The sequence below is a fragment of the Sceloporus undulatus genome, chromosome 5 (genome assembly GCF_019175285.1).
Source record: "Sceloporus undulatus isolate JIND9_A2432 ecotype Alabama chromosome 5, SceUnd_v1.1, whole genome shotgun sequence".
Classification (NCBI taxonomy): Eukaryota; Metazoa; Chordata; class Lepidosauria; order Squamata; family Phrynosomatidae; genus Sceloporus; species Sceloporus undulatus.
In genome coordinates this window covers 115,650,195-115,673,745 of record NC_056526.1, presented here as the reverse complement: position 1 = coordinate 115,673,745, position 23,551 = coordinate 115,650,195, and the positions used below count along the sequence as shown (strand labels likewise).

The 23,551-nt window shown below is 40.5% G+C and overlaps 1 protein-coding gene across 1 annotated transcript; it reads right to left on the bottom strand.

Moving 5' to 3' along the window:
• Window positions 1-1,051: 1,051 nt before the first annotated feature.
• Window positions 1,052-20,485, bottom strand: DTHD1 (death domain containing 1; the record flags this gene model as incomplete). The annotated part of the gene is given in 11 exon segments (XM_042469663.1): window positions 1,052-1,522; window positions 2,732-2,789; window positions 4,122-4,366; window positions 6,291-6,580; window positions 8,836-9,000; window positions 12,150-12,394; window positions 18,218-18,385; window positions 18,534-18,685; window positions 20,205-20,378; window positions 20,381-20,398; window positions 20,401-20,485. Coding segments are annotated over 11 exon segments (1,902 nt in total), but the record flags the coding sequence as incomplete, so codon positions are not given.
• Window positions 20,486-23,551: the final 3,066 nt, after the last annotated feature.

Below are 23,551 nucleotides of genomic sequence, written 5' to 3'. Positions count from 1 at the left end.
TTTTTATTTTTGTATGAGCTTTCATGGATATAAATCCACTTCTTTAGATGCAGTACCAAGTGGTATTAAAGGCTTGGGCATAAGCATATTTTAACAGTTGTGGGAGTGGAACAGAATGTAATAAGATGCAGAAAGATGCAAATCACAAGCTTGCTCTAAATTTTCAAATTTTAATTTTTTTAAAAAAAGATGATCTTTGGACTTAGCAAGGTCTTTGCCATCCCTGCATCTTTGTTGAATTAAACATTCTTGTCGCTCCATCTCCATAACCCCGGGGCAAATGAACAAGGACCTATAAACATTTTCTAAACTACAGGAAAAGAAAAAACAATGAATAAATTGACACGAGGCTCATCTCAGTCAAGGAAATGCCATCCTTCATGAATCTATCAAGTAATTTATAGTATCTCTTAAACAGGCCACTTCTTAAAGACCAAGAGGTTGACAACAGAATTGACCTCTTTAGGGAGGGGCATGGAGAATAAAAAGATCCTTATGAGGTAGCGTAGGGACTATAAATGAAGAATACAGTTGCTGAGCTTGCAGTCAGCTAATATATTACTAAGCAAACATAGCCTTCCAGAGCTTTGGCCAGTTAAAGTAGCAGCAAGATGAAATGAGATAGCTCTTCTTTTTAAAGTCTGTTTTGATAATTGCATTTTGTTATGAAGCTATTCAGTACATTACTTGAGAGTAAGTTCACACAATAGAATTTACTTCAGAAGCAATATATATAGGATAGTGGTTTAAAACTGGAACTGAAACATTAATGAAACCATCTTAAAACTAATATATATAGGGCTCTGTTGTTTTGTAGTGGTTTTTCCACAGTTACTTAGATTGCCTGTGCTTACACCTAAATGAAACATTTTCTGTTTCTAGGCCTAGCCAGAATGAAGAGTCTGTGGTTTTTCAAACATTTTGGACTTCAGTTCCCATAGGCACCAGTAAACACAGCCAATGGCAAAAGATAATGGGAACTGTAACCCAAGCATCTGAAAGTCAGTGTTTCTGTAGGCTTGCCCTACAGGGTAAAGCAAAGATTCCCCAAATATCGAGTGATACACATTTCTGAAATGGTTTCATTTTCAGCTATGACCAAAAAAAAAAAAAAAATTAATAAAATTTTAATTAAGAATTATTTTTCACAAAGCAATTACACAGACTTTGTTTCCTCCAGTAAAGGAAGTACATCAACACATCCCAGTGCTTCATTTCTGTTAATGAATTTTCCTCATAAACACTTTGTTCTCCCACTTGAACTGGAGATCTTCTACAAGATCGCTCCTGCCGGTCTTACAGAGATAGCGAGAAAGAAGCTGGAGCTTGTCAGCAGATCTTGGAAGATTCCTCTTCCAAAAGCACAGGAGCTCATAGATCTGTGCGCTGAGATTATCGGGGTACTTCAGTTTAATAAGCTGAAGAGTGCTTCGGTGGAGAGGAAGAGCGAGAGCGAGATATGAAGCATTATCTTCCGACAGCTCTTGTGACAGCCAGTATAGTAAGTTGTCCCACAGGGCCTCTGTTTGTCAAAATATTAACATATGAAGAGTTTTTAAAAGTGAATGTTATTTAAACACATTCTAAACATTATCAGTGTACAAGACTTGAAGGAAACTGAGGCGCGTTATAAACAGGCCTTTAATACGCCCCCGTCACGTGCTAGGGTTTGGCCGAGGACCTAGCGTCCATACCGGCCTCACCCTTAGCACGTGATGGGGGCGTAAAGATGGCGGCACCCTATACACACGGGCGCTGCCATCTTTACGTGCTGGACGCATTGCGTCCACACGTGTCGCCCTGGAAATGACGCCGCAAATGCGCCCCTTGCGCTTTGCGCTGCCTCTTCTGGGGCCTGAGAAGGAGCGCGATTTCTGCGCTCCTTCTCAGCAGTGTCCGGGAGCCGCGCCGTTTAAAGGCTGTGGCTCCCGGACGGTGCAAGCGGCAGCGGCAGCAGACCGCTGCAATCCGGCGGTCTGTAATGCGCCTAAGTCTCATTCATTCTTGAAAGAAACACCCAAGAGTGTAGAAATGCAAAATGAGTGTACAAATACAATCATTGTAGAACTAAGTGTTGCATTTTTGCATATTATATTTTCTTCTACCTCTCTCTTTCTCTTCCTCGTTCTTTCAGTAAATAGCATCCAGGGAGTATTTAACTTATCTCCTGAACTGCTGTCCTGATCCATGTTCCCAGCCCAGCATATTTACTGTGCATATTTTCATTCTCACATTCATGTATATTCGTATTTTAACATTTTATAAGGAAATAACATTGTTCAAATTAGAACAGTTTTATTTCAGTAAATTCAATGTTTAATTCAACGCATGTGTAAATTTTACACATAAACATGGGTAAACAAGGAGGAGGAGGGACCGGGGTCTCTAATTCTCATACCCCTCTTGAGCATCTCTCATTCCTCTTGGGGGTCCAGCCCTACAGTTTGGGAACTACTAATTTACAGAATTAAAACAATTCACCCTCAAGTTCAAAGAATAAAATGCAGTTAAAAAGATAAAAAGCTGTTTGGAACCGTTTAGCTAAAACAAATACAGCACCCCCCTGTCTGGTTCTTTAAAAACTTTCTGTTTTAAAGGACTGTCAGAATAAAAAGGATTTTAGGCTGTCAATAAAAGGACAAGGGCGAAAGCACACACACTCCGCTCAGCTCAGTACTCAGCCTGAGTAACATAAATAGCCAGGACTGTACTGTTTGCAAGAAAACCTTACCTGATAAATCAGCTGAGGTTCTTTTTGTGCTTTGTGGACGCTTGATAAGCCTTTCCTTCTATACAGGGGAAGATATGCAGAAAGGAAAAACATATAACTGAAGGATCAGAAGACTGAAAATTAAGCTTTTTTGTAATGAAAATTAATGCCAAATACTGAAATTTTTAACAATTATAATGAATCTGAACAAACTGACACACATATATTTCTTTTACTACATTTTCCTCTCCCTCTTTCCCCATGTAGTTTAGGGCAATGTATCTCAATGTAGGAATTACCAAGCTCTGGCCTATTGAATCCTGAGATTTGTAGTAGTTCTCTGATAGAGAACTCTGGTTCCCTCGTCTGATCTTCCAGCATTAGAACATTTTAGTAGAGAACTACCAAGTATAAAAAACCAAAATTTTGTAGAATAGAGACATGGCCATTAACTTGGCAGCATACTGCCTATAAAACTCATTTCTACTATCCAAGAGATCAGTTCTTGAAGCATTGTCTACAGTCTTTTGGAACAATACCAAGTCTTTATCAAATCCAGAAATCTTACAGAAACACAACCACACTGTGTGTACAAGATAGTATGCTATAGGAGTCTACAAACGGGCATAAAGTACGGACTGGGTCCGTATTAGGGTTCCAGACGCCCCTAACCCTAATACGGACCTAGTCCGTACAAAATGGCAGCACCCGTTCCACACAGGGCCTGTCATCTTTATGTAGCGGACGCGCTGCGTCTGCATGTCGCGCAGCGCATATGATGCTGCAAGTGTGCCATTGGCGCCTCACGGAGTCATAACTGCGGCACAAAAAGAAGTGCCATTTTGGCGCTTCACGGAGGAGTCGCGCTGTTTGGCTGCTGCGACTCCTCCGCGCTGCAACCGGCAGCGACGCAAGACCGCCCCTTTTGGGCGGTCTGTAAAGCGCCTAAGAAGAACAAAGTGTCTTTTCCATTCCAGCTGACTAGCAGTTAGGTATAATACACATGAACAGATTCCTCACTCCTTTTATGGAGAACGAATAGAGTTTTTGGAGATGGCCACCTCTGTCGTTAGTTATTCTTCTTTACTGGAGAACAGCCCGTCCTGCAGCCATCCAATAACTAGTTTGCTGGGTTCAGGTACCAAGGAAAAGACTAGTTTTCTTAATGTTGGGGATTGGTCTGACCAAGGTTCAAATAAGATTCAGCTGCCAGTCCAGTTGGTATCTGTGTGTGAAATGATTAAAGCCCTCACTTTAATCAGATATGCTTTATCTGGAATTTCTGCACTGTCATGAGAATGGCCTAGATTTCCCTTGGAGTGCTTTACAATTCTATAATTCTATGACTTCTGGAAATGATTATTATACATTATTGCACACAGCAAGATAAGCCCATCAAGAAGCCACCAACCTTTGGTAAGGTTAGAGCCAGTTTGCAGAGAAGGTCCTGCTCCTGATAGTCATCCAGCAGAAATGGTTGTTCCAAGTTCTTGGCAATAGTTTCTTTGTTCACTTTGTAGAACAAGGCAATTCCTTTGTAATGGGGTGAACTGTAGTTGCCAAATTCATCCACTTCCTTGATTCGGAGGGCAAGCCTGGCTGTTCTTTGTGCATGAAAAGTGAGCTTGTACGTTTTCCCAAAGACCACCCCATTGTCTGTACAGATGTGAGGCAAAAAAGAAAAAGGTGAACCATGTTAACGGTATGAATGAATACCTTTTAAAAGATTTTGAATGCTTTATTTGTTATTTTGTAAATGATAGCTGTTGTTGTGTGCTGGTTTCCCTGGAGGGTGGAATCTTGACTGCCATGTCCTAAGACCTAAGTCATGTCCCATGGATTTCCCTGATTCCCAGCTCAGATTGATCACCAGTATAATATATCTGATTTCCATAAATATGTATATCTAACCAGAGCTTTTAAAGGTTTTTTTTCCCAATACTGGATGAGCCTCCAGACTTGGTATATCCTCTCATAAAGACCATATCATAAGGATATGGCAATATTGCTGCTAGCTGCAGGACCTCCAGTTTTATGGTTTCAGAGAAGGTTTAAAGAGCCTCTTATTTCACAAGAATGTCTGTACCCTTCCCATACTTTCCATATTTCATCCAATAGTATTAAAAACTATTGGGTAGCTATGATGTTATGGCCAATTCACACATGACCATCCATGCATATAATGTGATCTTTATAGAGAGGGTTTTCAGTTATGTCACCCCTATTCTGCTAGCACTTCTCAAAGTCTAATAAAATGATAATTTACAAATGGTTAAAGCATTATACTATAAATGTGACTATATTGTATCACTTCCCAAAAATTATAGAAGAAAAATTGTACATATTCTCTGAGTATGTTTAATTTAATATGTGACCTTTTCGTGCAGGTAGTTCATCACTTGACACTATCAGCAATCAACAAAAAAGCATGACAAAGGCTTTAGTACAGAAATCACAAAAATTATAGTCCTCAGAGATGAGGAAACTAATTGAATACAACAAAATTAAAAAAAATGCAGAGTAAGCATTACAGACCGCCGAAAAGCGGCAGCCTGCACCCGCCCTTTTCCCTGCCGGATCAGGGCCTCAGAAGCTAGAGCAGCAGCCGCTGAGGCCCCAATCCGCCACTTTCCAGGCCTCGGGGAAGCGGCAAAAGGCCACTTACCCGAGGCCTGGAAAGGGATGTCCTTGGGTCTTCAAGCCCCAAGGACACCCCACAGCGGCAGGGAGGAGGAGAAAAGGGCTCCTTGGCCCCTTTCTCCCTTACATCGCTGGGCGCAGCCATCTAAAGGCTGCGCCCAGTGACGCAAGATGAGAAAGGAGCTCTATTTCAGAGCTCCTTCCTCCGCCGACAAAAGGGTGCACTAAGTGCCCTTGCGTGGCGCAACGGCATCACATCCTTGCCACCTCATTTGGATGCAGCGCGTTCATGATGCCATTATGGCGGCCCCCATGTAGATGTGGTGCCGCCATCTTGTACATCCTCAGGACGTATTAGGCTTGGGGGCATCAGGAAGTGACACCCCTTTTCAAACCTAGGACGTCCTGAGGATGTCCCTTATGCCTGTCTGTAACGCGCCTATATGAGAAATTTAAAATATGATTATGTGTCCCATCCACTCCTTCTCATATGCTTGTGGGGAAAATCTAAGGACCGTATTGCACCAGTTAAATAACCTGGCTTACCTCTTTTGAATTGAAGTGTAATTTGGGAAGCAGCTGGGTCCTATTGCAAGGATTTTGCTACCAAAGCCTCCAGGTGAATCTAACCTGGCTGCTGCTCAGTTCCCTGGCATGCATCAACATCCATTTTTGTTTAAAGTTGGAAAATTCTCAGTTTTGAAATAAGGCTTCCAAAGCATGCCCAGGATCCAGGCTGCAGATGGGCTGGACTTGCCCGGTGGCTTCGGCAGTAAAATCCTTGCAATAGGATCCAGCTGCTTCTTGAATTACTCTGCAATTCAGAAGAAGTAAGCCAGGTTATTTAACTGGTGCAATAAGGTCCTAAGCAGCATTATTGATGCAGGCTAGAATGACTCCATTGTACAAAATGCAGTTATTAACTAGAAATTGTATTCACCTGAAGCAAAAATATTTCCACTAAATCTAAAGTGAACCTGTTCTCCTTCTCTCATCTTGAACTGCTGAGAAGGTTCTGGGGGCCCAGAGTATCCATCTTCACGCAGACTCTTGAGCTCCAAGCTCAGTTCCTTGGATGGAACAAGTAAGACAACAATCTGGTATGGATCTTCTCTTTTCCGATATAATACCACTTTCACCATGGTGTTGTAGATGGCTTTCTCCAGTTTCCGAATAAACTGAACCAGATGTGTGTTATCCATGGATGAGGACAGGCGGATGATAATAAAGCTGCATTTTTAAAAAGTATAGACATCTCTTTCTTAAATATCCGTGGAAGATAAGTGAACGACAAAAGCCAGAATTTTTTCTGAAACTATTTAGTAAAAGAATTTGGCTTCCATCTTCCTTAGTAACACAGCTGAGATTTCAAATCTAATCATTTTCTTTGTGTCAATACGGCAGTCTTGTTTTGATAAATATTTTAGAAATAAATTGAACAGCATATCAAACAATCTCTTTCATAAGATAGGATGGCCAAAACTTTTCAGCTTTGGAAATATTTTCTGTACAGCATGTAGGCCCTATAGAGCTCGGGTGGGCAATCTCTAGGGCCACAAGGACCTTAACTTAATTTCACATTATTCTTTGCCAAATTTCAGAAGTCCCCTCCATTGCAAGTGATTAGCTTAAGACTCTATCAGGAATGACTGTTTCCTCCAATGGCAGCTTTTTGGAAGAGAAAGAACTGGGGGAAGGCGTATCTTAAACAGAAATGGGGAAAGAGCAGGGACAGACTTGGCACGAGACATTACCAGCTACCCCAACACTCCTGAAATTTGGGAGTAACAGAGAAAAGAAACATTTAAAGCAATCATTTTGATGGCTAAGTACACTGCAGCAGTTTGCCACTGGAATTTTGTTGCAGACTGCTACAAGCGATTTGAAGGAAACATTTGCTTGATTTCATAGGTATTTCTTTCCTTTTCTACCTTCAGCAAATGCCTACAAGTCAAAGAAATGTGCTAAATTTCAAAAATAATCAAATTTCAGGCTATAAGTAGGAAGAGAAAGTTTGTGGTTTCAGCATTTTAACATGCTGTGGTTGAAACGTGAAAGAAAACGAAATTTATATCTGGCCTGTCATCCATCCATCTTTCTTTCTTTCTTTCTTTCTTTCTTTCATTCTTTCTTGCAAATAGCTTTTGTACGTATCACCACATTTAGGCTGAATTTGCACTGCACAATTATTGAAGTTTGACACTATTTTAATTGCCACAGCTCAGTGTTATGGGATTCTGGATTAGAGAGCTCATGTGCCACAACAAACTACAGATCTCAGGATTCCATTGGATGGAGCCATGACAGTTAAAGTGGTGTCAAACAGTGCATTAATTCTTCAGTGTGGCAGCTGCCATAATAGACTTATTTCATGATGAGCATTCTTCAGTCAGTCACCTCAGCTAATTGCATTCTTTTTTAAAATGTCTTCTTATTTAAACTACTCTACGGCCTGTTACAGACTGCCAAAATAAAGCTGCTTCGGGTCTCTTTGGAGGTATGCTATTTAAATGATGCATGCATCCAAAGAATCTGGAAGCTGCACCAAAGCTGCACTCCAGCGCTTAGGAATGGAGTGTGGCTTTGGCGTTACCTCTGGACTCTTAGGACCCATGCATCATTTAAATAGCATATTTCCAAAGAGACCCGAAGCAGCTTTATTTTGGCAGTCTGTAACAGGCCAATGTTGTTATCTAAGGCTGTATCTGCACTGCAGAAATAATGCAGTTTGACACTGCTTTAATGGCCATGGCTCCATCTGATGGAATCCTGGGATCTATAGTTTGTTGTGGCACCAGAGCTCTCTAACAGAGAAGGATATTTAGCTCACAAAACTACAAATACCAGAATCCCATAGCATTGAACCATGGCAGTTAAAGGCATGATAAGAATGTCCCATGTCCAACGGAGAGTATTGATCTAGCTAGGACAATGTTTAACCCCCCCCCCCCCCCTCCGACACACACACACACATGCAGTCCTTGGATAAGCAGCTAAATATCAAATTATTGACTCACTGTGTAATGCAAGAAAAAAATGGAGCGTGGCTTTGGCACAACTTCTGGCCTCTTAAATGGCATGCATCATTTAAACAGCATACCACCAAAGTGACCCGAAGCAGCTTTATTTTGGCCTGTCTATTTGGGACTATTATTTCATATGTTTTTAGTTTATTTGGGTTATATCTATTGTTTTAAACTGTTTTAACTTGTTTGTTTTAGTCTTAATTGTAAGCTACTCTGAGATATTTTGATATAGAGTGGGATAGCCAGAGTGGTTTAAGCATTGGACTATGACTCTGGAGATCAGTATGATTTCCTGCTTAGCAATGGAAACCCCCTGAGTGTCCTTGGTTGAGTCACACACTTTCAGCTTCAGAAAAACTGGTTCATCTTAGGGTCACCATAAATCAGAAATGACTTGAAGGCACACCACCACCACCAAATTTTAATAAAATAACAATATAATATAATATACTGTTTCACCTGTTTAAAGGTTCGTCCAGTTCAAATGAGACAAGGCCATTCCTTGCATTTCGCACTGTGATGTCATCCATTAGAGCCCATCCTTCTTCTTTATTCCTGTATCCCAATAATTTCAAAGATTCATTCAGATTCTCCCCATGTTTTCTTGGGGAGGCACTCATAGCTCTGGAGAATCAAAAGACATAACCAACACTTAAAATCTAAAAACATAACCAGCAGCTTTTGAGAAACTGAAGCATTTGTGTTTTAGGCTTGAGAACCTCTTTCTGTTGAACAATTTAAATCATTAAGAACTGTGCTAATTGTGGTGAATCAGGCAAAGAGACAAGGGCGGGATACACACCGCCATATAGTACGTATTGTATACGTACTAGGGTTAGGAAGGGGCGGTGCTTCCGCACCCCCCTAACCCTAGTACGTATACAATACGTACAAGATGGCGCCGGCCCTTCTACATGGCCGGCGCCATCTTTACATACTGGACGCATAGCGTCCAGACGTGTCGCGGCGCTAATGACGTAGCGAATGCGCCCTTGGCGCTTCGCTACGTCATCCGTGCGCTGCAGAAAGAAGCTCCGAAATGGAGCTTCTTTTTTGCTCCGCGCGGGAGCCACGCGGTTTGGATGCTGCGGCTCCCTCGCGGAGCAAATGGAGCCGGCGGGGGAACGCCGCAAAGCGGCGGTTTGTATCCCGCCAAAATTTTCTTTTTAGATTCTCATATTTCTTTCTAGCTGTCACTATGATTATCAAAAGGGTAAGCAACGTGGTGCTCTCCAGATTATTGGATGACAGTGGGCCCTTGATATCCTCTGGGGCTTGGTTTCAGGACCCATCATGGTTACCAAAAATTTGTGTCTGGTCAAGCCCTATTAAATACAATGGCATAGTAAAATAGTATCCCATATCTTTTTGAAAAAAAAAAGCCCTTCAAGTCATTGGTGGTTGAATATGTACATAAACAATCTGTGGATACAGAGAGCCAACTGTATAACTGTCATTGCCGCTAACTATTGGCCAGATTGGCAGGAAATGATGAGAGATATAACCCAAAACATCTGGAGGGAACCATGTTATCTGCCCTGTTTAGCAGTCTTATTAGGAAAAGAGAAAGCCATTCAAATTTAGAAATAGTCTGGGAAAGGTTACCAAAACATTTCTAACTTGCTTTCTGAGGATTATAAATTGATGATCAAATGGTCCTTTACAGTTAGCAATGCCTAACTGTTTATGTTTCATTCACACCTGTTTAATTTTATAAATCAGGAATGAACAATTGCCAAGGATTTGGGGCCTCCATTTTTAAAAGACTGCCATGAGTTTTAAAAAAAATCACCCACCCACCTCTTGAGTGTGAGAGATATTTTGCATGTTTTGGTACCAGAAGAACTTTTATTTAACCAGATGAGAAAAACTGAAGTTGAATTGTATGGTTTAATAGTTAGAGGTTGTATAGAAAGTCTCTCTGAATGTAGATAATTTGAGAACTGCTATGTAAAGGTATATGTAAAAATGGGCAACTTATGGGGGTCAGGTGTACAAATGTGCATATTGTGCTCTCTTGGATGGGCAAACAAAAACTTTCCCAGAACTTCTGCTGTGCTACTGAAGATGAATACAAACATGATGTGATTTGATGGTGCTACAAAGCTGCTCCATCACACTGCTGCATTACATCATTCTTATATTTCTTTGGGCAGTTTTTATCATTTCACTATTGGTTGGGCATTTGGGTTCCAACATCTCTTAAAAGCAATGTCTAGCTTCACTACATGTGAGAACTGTGGACTAAACCTAAATGTTTTCCAGATGCAATTGTAGAGTGGCTTCTTGAAAAAGTCAATGTTCTTGGCTTAAGAAAGGGGCAGCTACTCTCACAAAGTACACAAATAACATAAATATCAAGGGCAATGGAGTTGACATGTTATTGTCTGGATTTTATGGCTCTGTGTTGCCACATGGACAAAGAGGTGAGTGGCCTCTCACATGCCTGCATTGATATCCCTACAGACAATCTTAACTGACAGCAAAAGTAATATCTTAAGACAACATATAACCCTGTGACTCTAGTGTCAGTTTTCTTCTCCTATATGATTTCAACACCTTTTCCTGATGAAGAAACCAGTGGAATTTTAAAGCTTTCATGATGCATGGCATGATTTTAGTTGACTTGAGAAAGCGATCATTCTTTTGTGAATTTTGGAATTTGTTGTATATGGGCTAAATGGTTGTTTGTTTGTTTGGTGTATTTATATCCTGTTGTTCTCCCAAAATGGGATTCAGCTAAAAAGAGCTTCTAGCTTGAACTATTGAATTAGTGGGATCTTGGTAAGTAAATACTGATGTAAGTTCCATTGATTCAATTAGTCTATTGTAGTTGGCACTAATAATTGAATTTTGATCAAGATTTCATAGAAATTCTGAAGCTGCTGTTAGTCCCATGTCAAATTCTTCCACAAATGTTTTAGCTTTATTTACCCCATCTTTGGACATCATCATCACCACATCTATTTTTCCATCTCTGCTCTAGATTGCTGATGGCAGGAATGAGTAGATACATCAGCATGATGATTCCACAATACAAAAGAAACAATCCCACATGTTATGGGGTGAAGTGGAGGAGTTTAACAGGTAGAACAGAAATGGATATGTTTATGGAAATGGGCAGATGGGGTAAACCTAGTGGCATAGTCCTCCATGATTGGCAACCTGATATTACTGCCATTTCTGCCACAAAGATTTCAGCAATTCTAGGATAACAGTACATATCTCTTGTTTCCCATAGGAAATGGGAGGATTACAGGTGCTGGCACCTGTGGTGGCAGAAACTGGGTTTGCATGTACACGCACTAATGCAAATTCAATGTCAAGCCTTGAAAAATTACTAGATAGTGAATGCCTGCAGACAATAATTGGGAATAGAACTAATTTGAGATAATGCTCTTCACTTGTTTTCATTTCTGCATGCAAGAGCAATTACATTTCAGGTTGAGATTGCAAGAGTTCTTGCATGTTTTAATGAGTTTTCCTCTTTTTTTCTTTTTTCTTTTTTGCACTTTGGGACCTTTTTTTGAAAATTTTGTTAGATTTTTCTTCCAGAAAGGCATGAAATACAAGATTTTGTAGAAGATACAGTATTTGGGGCTAAATACATTTTTGTCCAACATGCTCCCCACCTCATAGCTCCTGCTAATATGCAGGAAGTAAAAAATTATTCCAGAAATGTGTGGATGGAACAGGTTTTTTATTGGGAATGAGCATTCTTTAGATTCCTAAGACTTGCAAAAGGGTTTTGAGTAATAATAATTGATCCTCACCGAAAATGATGCATAGTGGTAACCCTGTGCGCAGAAGCACTCATGGCTCTCATGTGGTCCATCTCATCACCTTCCATCTTCTTCTCTTGATTTGGAGGACAAGGTAGAATAACCGTGATGCATTTCTTGAATGGCTGGGATGAGGGATGTTCCAGATGCACCAGAGGGCTTGTTGACACTACTGAATGATACGCATCATGCTTTGTTTTCAATAAGGAAAGTGTGGATGGCTCGATGGGTTGAACCTGTGTACAATTGGTATCATTATTTTTGCTGCCATTATCATTGCTTTTGTAGCCATTGCAATGGTTGTTGTTGTTGTGTGCCTTCAAGTCATTTCTGACTTATGGTGACCCAAAGGTGAATCTATCACAAGATTTATATGGCAAGCTTTGTTGAAAGGGGGTTTAGCCTCTGAGGCTGAAAGAGTGTGATTTGCTCAATTGTTATTACCATTATCTATCATCAGTTCAGACATTCAAGTGAAATTCTGTTATGGACTTGCTAATGTCTTAAAACCTTAGGAGGGCCTAATGTTGATTGCAAATGTGGGATCTAAACCTGCGTTCATGATCCTCTTAGTGCTGAAACTGTTTGGCTATGGTTGACACTTGTCATTTAAATGTCCCCACAATGCACCAAGGAACCCGCAGATCTTTATTCTAGAGAGGAGTGGGGAAACTCAGCATGCAAGCTACATGTGGCCCTTGGATTCTATTTTCAGATCCTAAAGCCCCCCTTCAAGTCTCTGAACCTCCATTTATTTTTCGTACATTATGTTTGGGCAAATTTCACTTCAATATTGTTCCAAAGCTCTACAAAATAAAAAAAAATGTGCAAAATGTTTTCCTCACCCCCCTCAAACAACCCCATCAGATGCCTCAATTTCCTTTCCAAATAGAGAAATAGCATAGCACGTCGCTGGTGCCATTTGGGGGAGAAAGAGAGGAAATTTCAGATGTACATGAAGTCTGTGGACCATGTCATTGGTGACTTTGAAGCAGGAGGAACAGATGTGCTTGCCACTGCTAGGACGGGGGGGGGGGGGGGGCTTTGAGAGATATTTGGAAGTTGGAATAAAAAGTTGCCAGTTATATAACCACAGTTCGAAATTATTTCTAAAAACCCTAGTACTTAGTACAAGTTGTTACTTTTAAAATGTTGAAATTTAGTGTAAGCATTGTTCCTGATTTTACAAATACCATGTGTCACATTTATTTCTATTTATTTTCCTAGGCTACCAACAAGCCATATATCCCCCACGATGCTAAAAACACTGTTTAAAAAACTAAAGGTAAATGTTACATATTTACTTTTATCCACATCTGCATTATCTTAAAATGTGAAAGTTTTACTCCCTCTTCATATCCCAGAGTGACTTTCCTATGTGTCCCAGTTATTTCCATGTGATGCTAGCACAGTCATCTCTCTGCTTCAGACTGTATGTCTTGAAACACATGAGAAAAGTGGTTCAGGAGGAGGATGTAGCAGATGGCAGACCTTGGGACTGTTAGAAAAGTGGGGCTTTTTTTAAAGAAGAGTGCTGGATTTTTTTTTTTTTTATGAACATTTTTGTTCCTCCAAGGAAAAAACGCCATGCAGAACTCATCTGTGAACTGAGCAATAGCCGGAGATTAATGTGCTTTCAACTGTTCTCTTAAGCTTCTGCCCACCCAGGAGTGATGAACAAAGCATTTGATTTTTTAGTAAAAATCTTCTTAAAGGAGTAAAACAACTTAAATGGGTATAAAGAAAAAGTGGCCAACAATTTAGCCATGTTCTTTCAGACCGCCATTCAGACAATGGCAAGAACACAAAAACTTTACACTTCTAATATTGAATTGCAGCCTTCTATCGACATGACAAATTCTTCAGGATACTGAAGGAACTTTCAAAACTGGATCATGATACTGGCAAAAGGGACAGGAAAATGGTATAGCAAAGTTAAAGCTCATGTACCCTTAAGCCTGCTGCTAAATGTCTGGAAATACAAATCAAGGTTTTGTGCAAACATTCCTCATTGAGTTGTCAAAAAGTTTAGAATTCAACCAGTGGCTGATAATAAAATAGTTTTAGAAAAGTGAACTGAGAATTATTATTAAAGACAGAAACAATGGAATAGGAAGGTTTTAGCTCACACAGTTTCCCTATTACAAATCCTGGAAAGTAGAAGTAGATAAAAAGAATGCAGATTCGAAGTGATTAAATCAGAATTTATATAAAAATTGATGAATGATCACGCTGCCCAAATATATAACTGTTAATACCTTTAATTTGGGAGGAGAAATACATGGTTCAAAGATATAGGGCAAAATATTCATTTGGCCAAGGGAGAAGCATGGATGAAAAAAACGTAAGTATACTCTTTGTTATGGTCCTAAAGAACCTTTTTTTTCCAAATGATATACCAGTGGTAACTGACTCCGTATGATTCTTAGAATGAAAAAGTGAATACAACTGCTGGAAATGAAACAAAGATTGAGAGAGAGAGAGAGATGGTTCTTTTCCCCATATGTGATGGAAGTGTAAAGAAAAAAATCTGGATGATTATTAGAATTAGTTTACCAAAAAGAAAGGAAGTTGAATTACAGTTAAAACCAAACTCTTTTTACCCGGGATTGTTGGAGGAAAGCTGTACATTTAAAATAGAACCCAGAAGATTAATGTGACATATGTTGCAGTGACAATAGCTTATGCTACATTGGAAGAGTCAATAGTATACAAGCGATGATTGGTTTTAAAAAGTAGTTGAATAGCAGAAATGGGTAAAGACACATATATGAAGGGATGGGCTGGATTTTTTTATTTTTTTTTGGAAAGAGAGAGGCTGGAATTTATGTGTGGAAAAGAACTAAGTGAATTTATATTGCGTGAGTGTTTGAGGATAAGAATAAGATAGTGGACTGCAAGGATTAGTGAGTATATTTTACTGTATTTTATTTGTGTGTGCATATTATATATAATATATATAATTAATTGAATGATATTGAGATGGTATTTACAGTGATTTTAATTCAGACTTAATGTGGAGATAAGGAATCCTTGTTAGAGAAGCATAAACTATTAGTAGGTGTAACTTGAAGTCTTTTTAAAATGTGTTTGTGTTCATTTCTTTAGTACAGTTAGGTTTCACTGTGAGTGGTTTTGTTTCGTGTTGTTGTTTGTTATTTACTTTTAAAATTTATAAAGATTTATTTTACAATGATACTGGCAATGGGACAAGGAGGGTGCTGCTGTGCAAAGAAGAAGAAAAAGGCAACAGTCTCACAGCCTACACCAAACTCTAAGGCTTGCACCTAAACGGCAAAATTAATGCAGATTGATACCATATGGAATCTGGGATTATCATTTGTGAGATATTTAGCTTTCTCTGACAAAGACTCAGGGCCACAACAAACACAGTGTCAGGATTCCACAGCATTTAATTGATATCAAATGTCTACAGTGTAGATGCACCCTAGGACACCTACCTAAGGGGGTTCATCCCTCAAGCCTTACAACCATATCCCAAAATCACAAAAGTGGACTCCATGTCAGGCTTTATCCCACGTGTTATGTTGCTCCTCTTCCTGAAATACTGAAGGAGCCACAGACCACACTTGATCTTCAATTGTTTACTCTCAATGATGACTAATTTCAGTGCTGACAGCCGTTGGCCTAACCATTAAGCAGAATCTGGCAGTAACCTGAGGTGGCAAGATTTCTGATGTCATGAACAGATAGCAAACTTTTAAAAGTTCCTTATCCCTAATTATTATGCCAGGAGCTGGAGAGGTACATGTGTGGAGGGGATTTTCTGACTCAGATGCCAATATAACTTGGTTGACTTGAATACCATGGAATGCTGTCACATAATTGCAGGGGGTTCTGGTAGGGCACCCACAAATTTTATCAAGGGGAAATTAATATCTCAATATGCAGTGACAAGGCTCCAGTAGCATATAGCCAGGATTGACCTGTGTATACGGTTCCAAACCAGAGAACTCTAAAGGAAATTCCAAATTAATTAAGGCCCGGTACATACTGCCAAGAAGCCGTTCCAGGCGGTGATTCTAGGTTTAGGGACCATGCACCAACCGCACGGTCCCTAACTTTAGCACATCACGGCAGTGTCTTAAAGTGGCCCTTGTCCATACGGGGGCTGCCACGTGATGTAAGCGATGTGCCGCATAGACAACACTGCACGCACTTAGTCATGAGTGTGCAGGGCATCCAAAGAGTCCGGATTTTCCGGGTCTTTTGGGGGGGGACACCACGCAGTTTGGCTGCGCGCGCGTCCCTCCAGAGGAAATTGGTAGCTTCCTACCCCTTTCGGGGCTGTTTGTTTCGCGCCTAAGTTCATTAAAAAGGGTAGTTCACACACAAGCGCACACTCTCTCACACACACATACACAAGAACTGGGAAAGCAAATAGTAGATAATAATAGTGAGTTGTAGATTACTAAATGGTAATTACCAATCCGAAGCATAGCTTCACTGCAGGACAGCTGGAATTAAAATGGCTCAGTAGCAGCCTATGGAACATGGGGCGGCCAGCTACGAAAGTGTCAAGGAAAAAAACAGAATTCTGCCAGTTTCAGACTGACCCATTTGCTAGTTTGGCCATGCATTTAAAACAAATGGGTTTTAAGGGCAGTATTTCTCAAGTTGATAGGCTTAAGTGACTTTCCTAGTGAGAAGAATGGGGTTCATGAGCAGTATTGACTGGAGAATTGCCATGATTTCTCAGCCAAAAGAGTTCCATTTCCAGAGGAGGCTTCCTTTATCGCTATATACAAATAATCTCCATTCTAAATCACTACCATCCTTCCTATAGAAGGGATATGTAGCTTCTGATCTGAAGATCCATCATGGCTCTCCCATTGAACCATCAGAATCAATATGGTATGTTGGTTTCTGCACTGGGGAGCCTCCGTTTACTTCCTAAAACATCCCTTTTGATATAGAATGTTATTAAAGGTCACAGAGGGTAATGAGAGCTGATCTTGGGGCTAAAATGCCTTCTTACATACCTCTGTTGTTGACTTTTTAATCAGTATCACATTGGGGACAGTTGTATGGTTATGGTCCAACATCTGTTACTCTAAGGCAGGCAGTAAAATGTCTGTTAACACTGATGGAATGTTTTAATTGATCAGTGCAACAATTCGGTTTAGCTATATGGAAGCTTTGTCTCTGGTGGGTGATCTGCGAGGGCAATTTCACACACACAAGACACCCTGAAAGAACCCCCTTACAGAAGGAATAGGCTAGATCCTCCGGTATTGTCACCTTCACGTCACATTTGTGGGGATATGAGACAGGGCCTTCCCCATGGCTGCTCCCAGGCTGTACAACATCCTTCTTGGAGGACTGGATGGCCCTCTCCCTGATCTCTTTCTGTTCAGGAGGCCTTGAGATATGATTGTTGGCAGTGTATGCATGAAATGCCATGCTTTATTTAGTTCATTTTAAATTTTTCATTAGTAATTTATGTCCCAATACACTGTAACCATTGGTTTAATAACACTGGCATTTCATTCTTCTTCAACCATTTATTGAATGTGTTTTTTTAAAGTAATCGTCTTACGTTTCTCTAAACTACCATGGGCCCCATCACAGCAGAAAAGTGAGTATAAATTCTAGAAAACATAAATAAAAATGAAATAAAACCATTCTGCCAACAGGCAAATATCATGTTACTGAGGCAGGCTTTGGCAACTAAAGAGACATGGATGCTGTACTTCCTCTCTCCTGTTACGTTTTTAGAGTTTGCTTTTACTTTGATTGTTTTACAACATGATCATTTTATTAACAGTATTTAATTAAAATATTGTGTTTTAGTGATATTTGTTTCTTAACCACACTGTGGTTTCCTTGAGGCCCAGTATTGGGGAAGATGTGAAATAAAGCAAACACCACAAATAAAATAAACATGCCACATATGAATTCCTATGTGAATAATAACAGTCTAAAATGCCTGTTTCTTCACCCATCCCTACAGTGCACTTGCTCCACCAAAATCGTGGGCTTATGCATTTTTCCAGGGAAGAATTCTTAGCATTCCCAAGGATTTGATAAGCAATTACCCAGACATACCTAGGTGCATGGTGACCGAGAACGAAGGTGGAGAGGATGCAAAAATCTGGATCCATACTAATTTCGTGAAGGCCTCCTGGAATGGTGATTGTTTCCTTCTTAAACATGAAACTACAGAAAAAACCCAAGCTGACAGGTTTTACCTCAGCAAAAGTCCCCTGCAGGAAGGAAAAGATGAAAGATGTTGTGTTTGACACAAATTGTGAATTCTAATGTTAAAAACTAACCTAAGCCAGAGATCTGAACCGCAAGCACAATGAAGCTGTCAAAACTGACTTTTTCTTCCACTGTGCTTCAGAAACTTACCTGACAGTTCTTCATATGCAACTGCAGAGATGTGGAACCCTCCTTCCTGTAAAATGGTGCTTTTCGCAAGGTTTCCACAACCCTGGAGTGGTTCTTGGTGATAATCATGCAGAAAGATTCCACATCATTGACTGTGCCCATTTGTTTCTTCACTCCATATACCAGAGCAGATGGAGAAGCAATGGGACTTCTCATTTTTTAGGAAGTTTGTTTCAGGTTCACACCTTTCCCAAAACAAAACACGAACTGTGGTGTTCGCAGTGAAGGTCGCGATTCTATCAACACATTGTTTATTGGCATTGGCGCTAAAAAAACTGATAAAGAGTTAATATAATTATATTTAGTATTACAGGGGACAATGGTGATTTCCTTTCATGTGGGTTGCATTTTTTCTTATTTTCTTCTTTCTCTGTCTATTCCCTCTAAATCCTGCCTTTCACCTCTTCAGTGTGCAAATTTTCCTTACCTTAGTGTTCCTCAACTTTCTCCGTGCCTGTATGGAGGGCTATCTTCTGGACAATTCCTGAATCATACACACTGACAAAGCACTGCAGGAGGCAGTAAGGAGAAGCAATCACTTCCCCCTTCCAGACTACTTTAAATGGTAACTTTCACCAAAATTCGCACAGTCATTCTGAATTTTGCAGGCTTGTTAACTAAGGCTACCACTATTCTAATTGGCATTTGCACAAGAATCAAATTGCCTACAAATCTAAGAGAATGTTGCCCCTAACCTAATACAAAAGTCCTGCACCATCTCTTCTGAATGGCTTTTTTGGGTTGCTCAGTCCTGTTAAAAAAAACAACAAAGGCTTTTAAAAAAGTATTAAAAGCCACATAGCAAAAATCCACAATCCTATTGCCTGAAATGTGGAAAGCTTAGGTCCAACAGACTATTGTCCCTACATTCTTTTTAAATAACAATTCTCAGGCATAGCATATATAAACAAAACAACCCCCAAACCCCAATACATCTAAACAAACTGTATCTATTTAACTTCTTATTTGTATCAGATCTTACCCTCTCTCCACTCTCCTCTTCTCCCTCTCTCTTTCTCTTGTTCATTCCCTATCCATTCATTCGTTTGCTATTCTTTTTCACCATCCCACCCATTCCTTCTTTCTTCTTTTCTTATCTCCATTAATATAATCCTTCTTTAATCTTCCTCCATCTATTCTTTTTTCTCCCTCCATATTTCTGTTTCATTTTGTTTATTTATGATGGTTGTTTTTGATCTTTCTTCATTTCACTCTACTTACATCACATTCTTCAATCCCACTTCCTCCCCCACCCTTCTTCACTTCCAGTCACCTTCTCATCCATCTGTTATTCTCCCCAATTCCTTGAGATAAAGAATGTTAGTGCGGTCTGTAAAATTAGTTATCTTTATGTTATTTCCTTCTATGACCTTATCTCATTCCTTCAAACGACTAGTTCCCTATCATTCTGACAAGTGTTGGTCCAATCTAATAAAGAGAAATGTGTTAAACTTGTCCACTTACAGTGATAGTTCTGGGAAACATGAAGACTGAGATTTATAATTAACATTGGATTTAATCAGATGATCCACCCCCATGAAGCTGAAATAGGATATTTCTGAATGTCAATCAAAGGACAAATCAGATCTCCCTGACAGCACACATTCCTTAGCATCTGTTAAGAGTCACTACCTTGTGTGTCCTGATGACCTTCCAAAGAGCTAGGAGTTAATAACATGACGAAAATTGAGTTTGTCACCTTTACCATATGCTCGATACATCCTCTGTAGCGGAAATAAAGGGGATTGCACAGTGATGGAGAACAAATCGGTGCCACCTGCGAACACTCAGCACTGATGACATTGCGACCAGTTCTTCTGAATCACCACCACCAATGAACTAAAATCATTGACAAATTGATGATTAGCTTCTAAAATATGGCAAGGGGCTGTTATGCAGCAGGCCACTTCAGGTCATTGGGATCACTCACCCTATAAGAAATCTGCAGACAAAATACAACATGGTCCCAGATTTGCAGACAAAGAGAAAAGGATGTTAGTTCCCTGGTATAGCAAGCAGCTGAGCTAGAGGCAGCAAGTAGATAATTGATCTTTCTTCTGGCAAACCCCCTGCTAGCCTTAGACAATCTGTCCTCGGAGCCTCACTCTCTTCTCTGCTTGCCATGCACAGGGAACAATAATCTGATTAACAGTTATACTACGACTAGGTGATGTTTGTGCTGGGCCTAGAATTTGAAAATGTGTCACAAATGTTAAGTGTTGTCTATTAAAACATTTAACCCATCAATATTATTACTTCTAGAGGAGGCATAAAATATAACAATACACAAAAACAACATATACAATCAGCAACAAGAATCAGAACTGTGGACAGCAAGACACAAATGTCTGGGCAAATAAGGCCAATATCAGCCCAGACAGGCTGTGCAGGAGCAGCACTATGTAATCCTGTGGCACACGCCCAGAAAGCTTTGTATGCTTCTCCCATAAGGCACTGATCCTGACGCGGGACACAAAGGAACACCTGCTTGCAGTTCTCAATAACAGGGAAATGTCACATGGAGAGGAACGCTTTGTCAGTGTAAGTTTAGTATTAATATTATTTCCAGTAATGCATTAGTTTTTAAAATACACGAAGGAAACTCAACTAATTGTAAATAAAGCAGTTTTATGCACAGCACTGGGATAATGAATCTATCTAAGCTAGGTTGTATAACAGAACAAGCTATGTGACATGTCCCATATTGATAGGATTTGTATATTTTTGTATGAGAAATTGGAATAGACTCCTTCTAATCATCGGTTGTAGGGAATGTGAGGACGAGTCAAATGCCTCTGCAATCCCCCTTCAGCTAAATAGTGGTGTTGGGCAGAGTTCCTTGGCTGGAGCCTATTGCCTTCCTTTGCAATGGAACGATTGAATTACTCACCTTCCTACTTGGCAGAAAGTCTTTGCAGTGTATACTTTTATACCTTTGAACACAGAGAAGGAGAGCTTATTCATTTCAATTAACAATCAGGCAAAACACGTTGAACTGTGGTGCATAGTTTGAACTGCAAAGTATAGGGGCAATGCGTATGTACCCTGACATTCCAATACATGAATCTAGTTATGATGTTAAAGATACGCAAAGAAGGGAAACAAATCTTTCAACCAAAATGATTGAAAGAGGACCACTTGCTCTTATCTTTCTTCACCAGTCCCTTTCATTGTGTTCTTCTCCTCAGGTCACGAGTGGACAGGTCAATGTTTTTTAGTAAGTCTTCTGACCTTATAGAAGATTCTTGCTCCTTTGGCAATTTCATTCCTTTTGTCTTTCTGACTACACTGCACACTCTCCCTGGCTTTTCTACCGGACTGTAATCCCATCTTTCAGGCATTCCTTACTCTGCTTGCTTGTTGATTGAGAGGTTTTTGCAGATTGCTTACACGCTGTCCTATCTGGCTGGACACAATTATCGCCCCCGTTGCTTCCTGGAATGTCTACCAAAGAAATGTTTCTGATGATTTTGTACCGAATGAGCCTTTTTCTGTATCTTTGCTTGGGCGTAACTAATTTCCGGTTAGTTGGGCTTTCCTTTTCACAGCTGGAAATTCCAGTTCTTGGTTCACTTTCTTGATGTGTTGTTGTTTCAGTCCCACCACTTTATTTTCTATTTCTTGGACGACATTTTCTTCTTCATCCATGTGATGATTGTGGGAATGCTGAGTTACACGTCCACAAACTTCATTCCTACTTCTTTTTCATCAGCACAATTTCTCATATACACAGGGCCTGCGAACCCATCCATTATACAGCTCATTTCAAGAGTCTTTTTCATTCGTCAGGGTCCAACATCATGTAATATCTGCGATGGCAGAAGCCACTGCAAGCTGCAACCCTCTGAAAAGAGCAAAGATAAATATAAAGTAAATAAATAAATAAGAAAATGAACATAGCCATGCTTTTGGCTGAAAAAAATTAAATAACACTGGATTTGTAAGCGTGGGTTAATGTCGGTTCCAGTGTGTGAATCGAGTCCCCCCCACCGCACACAGGGATTAGGAAGTGGCCACATGTTCCTCATACCTGCGTGGTGCTTTGAGTTCAATTACAGGAAGCAATTACCTTCCCATTAGTGAATTGCTTCACATTCAGATCGAATTATATTGGATTGCAAGAGAAGTGCAATATAAAAATCTTAAGGACGTGGACCAAGGGGACTAGGGTAACTAGGGCGTGACCAACAAGCAGTGGTGGAGGCAGCCCAGTCCGATGCGGTATGTGCTATTAATAGTTGGGTAGTTAAGTGAAAATGAGGCGGTACGAAACGCTTAATAAGGGGGGAGACAAGGTGCCGGGGCCACTTGGATGCGGAGAAAGACAAAACAGGCATTACGAGTCGGTTCTAGGTCCCACGGCATATCTGCTACCTCTAATACGGAGATAGCGTAAAGAATGTAGGCCCGTGCCCTAAGTGGGGAAAAATGAGGACAATGGTTGCAAAACGAAAGACTCAGAAAGGGGTCGCGGTCTTTCATGGGGGGCTGGGAATACCGCGGGGGCGGCGCTGTGGCTACCTAGTAGCTAGAGTAACGGTGGGGGGGGCCTAGGGAAGGGGAGGGAGAAGCAGTCGGGCCCCGCGACGGAGGGCCGAACGCGATGGAGACGCCGAAGAGCAACGCAGGGTAGCGAGGGAAAGATGGAGACGTAGAACACAAGAATCGTGCATCCGGGATTGCATGGATCAGTAAGGAGTTAGAGAGAGGGGCGCTGGACGCCCTGGCGGCAAAACCCGTCTCAGAAAATGAGGGGCGCGGCGACTGGTTCACCAAAATTTTTGCTATATCGGACGCATACGACACAGCTCCGTCGATTGGGGTTTCTTTTACAACTGATAACGCAGACTTTCTGACAGCTTCGTCTCCCTTACACAATATTCCAAATCCAATTTCTAAAGGGGTGTGAAAGTGACTCCTGGCTTTCTGGTGGTTTCAAAAACACAAAAACCTTGGACTTAAACAGATGTCATGGTGCC